At 51.4% G+C, this 2,613-nt stretch overlaps 1 protein-coding gene across 1 annotated transcript; it reads right to left on the bottom strand.

The window, feature by feature from the left end:
- Nucleotides 1-965: 965 nt before the first annotated feature.
- LOC136465501 (uncharacterized) lies at nucleotides 966-1,497 on the bottom strand. The gene is made up of 2 exons (XM_066464207.1): nucleotides 1,165-1,497; nucleotides 966-1,097 (listed from the first exon to the last, which is right to left on the bottom strand). The coding sequence occupies exons 1-2, from the start codon at nucleotides 1,495-1,497 to the stop codon at nucleotides 966-968; spliced, it is 465 nt and encodes a 154-aa protein (XP_066320304.1).
- Nucleotides 1,498-2,613: the final 1,116 nt, after the last annotated feature.

Below are 2,613 nucleotides of genomic sequence, written 5' to 3'. Positions count from 1 at the left end.
CGATCCTATACTTTACACAAATCCTATCCAACTTGGCTCCATCTATCAGTTTCAGGCCAACTCAGATAGCCTGAACTTGCAAGGAGACTGCCCTGTGAGTAACAACTTGTTGAATAAATCGGTGGTGAGAACTGAGAAATTAGCCAAAAAAAAGTTTGGTTGGTTTCATCATATAGCATATATTGTATTTTAGATGCATTCTTCACTGGAAAAATCAGCATGTATTTTAGATGCTTGAATGGACATTTCAACAAACACCTAAACTACATGTCGTAGCAAGCTCGCAACACGAACATGAAGCTCAAAGTATCAGCCACAATCAGAGGCAAATCATGAAAGCAACACCCACAAGCAATCACATCAACACCTGGTTGACCAGGGATTCCATGCTGCAAGGGCCAAAGGCGGAGGATGGCCGGCGAGGACGACCTGTGCTTCAACATCTCGCCGGACCCAAACGGCAGGGCAGTATGCAGCAGTAGCTCTTGGAGGGTGTCTGCGTCTGATGACTACGGCTGTCAAGCAGCTTCCACGACGAATGGGTCCTGCGGCCTTGCCATTCCTTGTATCGCAGCCGGTGGCAACGAGCGTAGTGGCGCTTGGCTTGACGCGGCCGGCATGAGGAGGAGCGGAGCACCATCCCGCGTGCAAACCACAATCCACGAGTGCCTCGACACAGGATCTGAGCGCGGCGTCGACTCGAGAAGACGCGGTCGTACAACGCAGCTCTCCCCGTCGATTGGGCCTCGGAGCACGGGCCTTCGGGGAGTCCATCTCCAAGTGGAACAGAGGAGTTTTTCGCAAAATTACCAACATAGAGACGGAAAAGAGACGACCGTTGCACGTGCCCTAAGTGACCACAGCGGGTTCCATAGAGGGATGGTCATGAAACCGAAGCGAGGCAAACAGCATCCCGGCCGGTGGTGCCGTTAAATTGGATCGTCGCTGTCATGGTGGCATTTACTTTAAGGCTTATCAATAATCCTGATCTTGATGTGGTGGTGTTCAAATCTGTAGTGTTGGGCGGCAGGCATGCTGGACGGGTAGCCGGAGAGGAAGAACGCTATGCCGTCTCCGGGCGCGGCCTTGCCGTCGGGCTTGATCACGAAGGTGAAGCTTGTGCTGAAGCTCGCCTGGGCTGCTGTGTCGTCGTCGTCGTCGTACGTGGAAGAACGGCACCGGGTGGTTGTACGACATCCGGCCCGTGCAGCCGTCGACGCTCTGCCCGAACGAGTCGCAGGCGAGGTTGATAAGATTGCCGTGCACCGACAACGAGGCGTTGCCCTCGAAGCGGAGGTCGCCGGCGTCGTAGCTGGATGCATTGGTGAAGTCGAAGCTGAAGGAGAGTTGCGGCGGCGAGTCTACCTTTTCCACAGTGTTGTTGTCAGCTTCCTTATTAGCATCTAGGGATGATAAGCAGGGTGGGGGGAGAAAGCAAGTGGAAATGAGGAGGAAGAAGAGGAGGAGCTGCCGGCTGCTGCTTGCAGCCGAGGCCATGGCAGTGGGATTGTGGGAATGAATGAATTGCTCAGCCGATCGACAAGCTAAGCTAGTATATAGATAGCTTCTTATACTACCTAAGCTGGGCCTGTACTGTGTACAATGCATCTATGTGGAGCTGAGCTGCACTATTGTCTCCCTGACGAGCTGAATTGGTGAGCACACAAAGATAGAGAAGATCATGAGTCCATGGCATCCAATCTGCTACTTGGGAACGGCTACATAAGGCGTGACTCCGACGACTCACCAACCAAACTTGCCGTGCAACGGCCGTCAAAACCCTATCTTGCATTGCATTGGTAACCCTATCGTCCAAGAGCCACTACATTCCTTCTTTTCCACAAGTGGCGGCGGAGTCCAACAAGTGGTCGTCACTTGGAATGTGGCTGGGGCACCATAGGGAGTAGTGCAGAGCATTCACCTTTTCATTTGTTGGGAGCTGCCTGGAGTCCAATTGCATGCCACAACATACGATACAATCTTGTCAGGCGTAGACTTATCACCAGGTCCAAGTCGTCGACTGAAAAAATGACCGCCAGCCCTTGCTGTGCGTACGTCAAGGCCTCAATTTGCCACACAGCTGGCGTCAACTGATGACCACTCGATCAGTCTGCCAGTGTCTCCCACTCAGTTTAACGTCGGACAACGAAATGAATCCGTTAGTCGGCCGTCAAGCCTACGGAAAGTAGCGAGAATATATATGCAAAGTTATTGGTTGACGACCAAAAACTGACAAAGACTGATGTTTCTGGGAAAGCTGGACCATTCGGTTTTACAGACTGGGCCATCATCCTGTTGGCAGCGGCAGTCCAAGATGAAAGTCCGATCGAGTTTGGTATTGAATTTGTACAAGTTTTTACTCCTAATGAGGCAGAACATCATCACCAACCATGTAAATATAAAGAACCACAGCCAATTAAGGATATCAAATCGAACAAAAGATTCATTATTAGCACATTTCTTTTTTACCTCTTGCTAGTGGTGAGCACATAAGCCCACTCTCTCCACCAAAGGGGGTGCTCACACAAGAGCTCTAGCACTTCGATCCGACCGGACCACTTGGTGCTCTCACACCTCATTTCTACTAGAGTTGCTCTTCACGTCGCCTGCGGG

This window comes from Miscanthus floridulus, chromosome 7 (genome assembly GCF_019320115.1).
Source record: "Miscanthus floridulus cultivar M001 chromosome 7, ASM1932011v1, whole genome shotgun sequence".
Classification (NCBI taxonomy): Eukaryota; Viridiplantae; Streptophyta; class Magnoliopsida; order Poales; family Poaceae; genus Miscanthus; species Miscanthus floridulus.
This window is presented reverse-complemented; position numbering and strand designations above follow the sequence as displayed.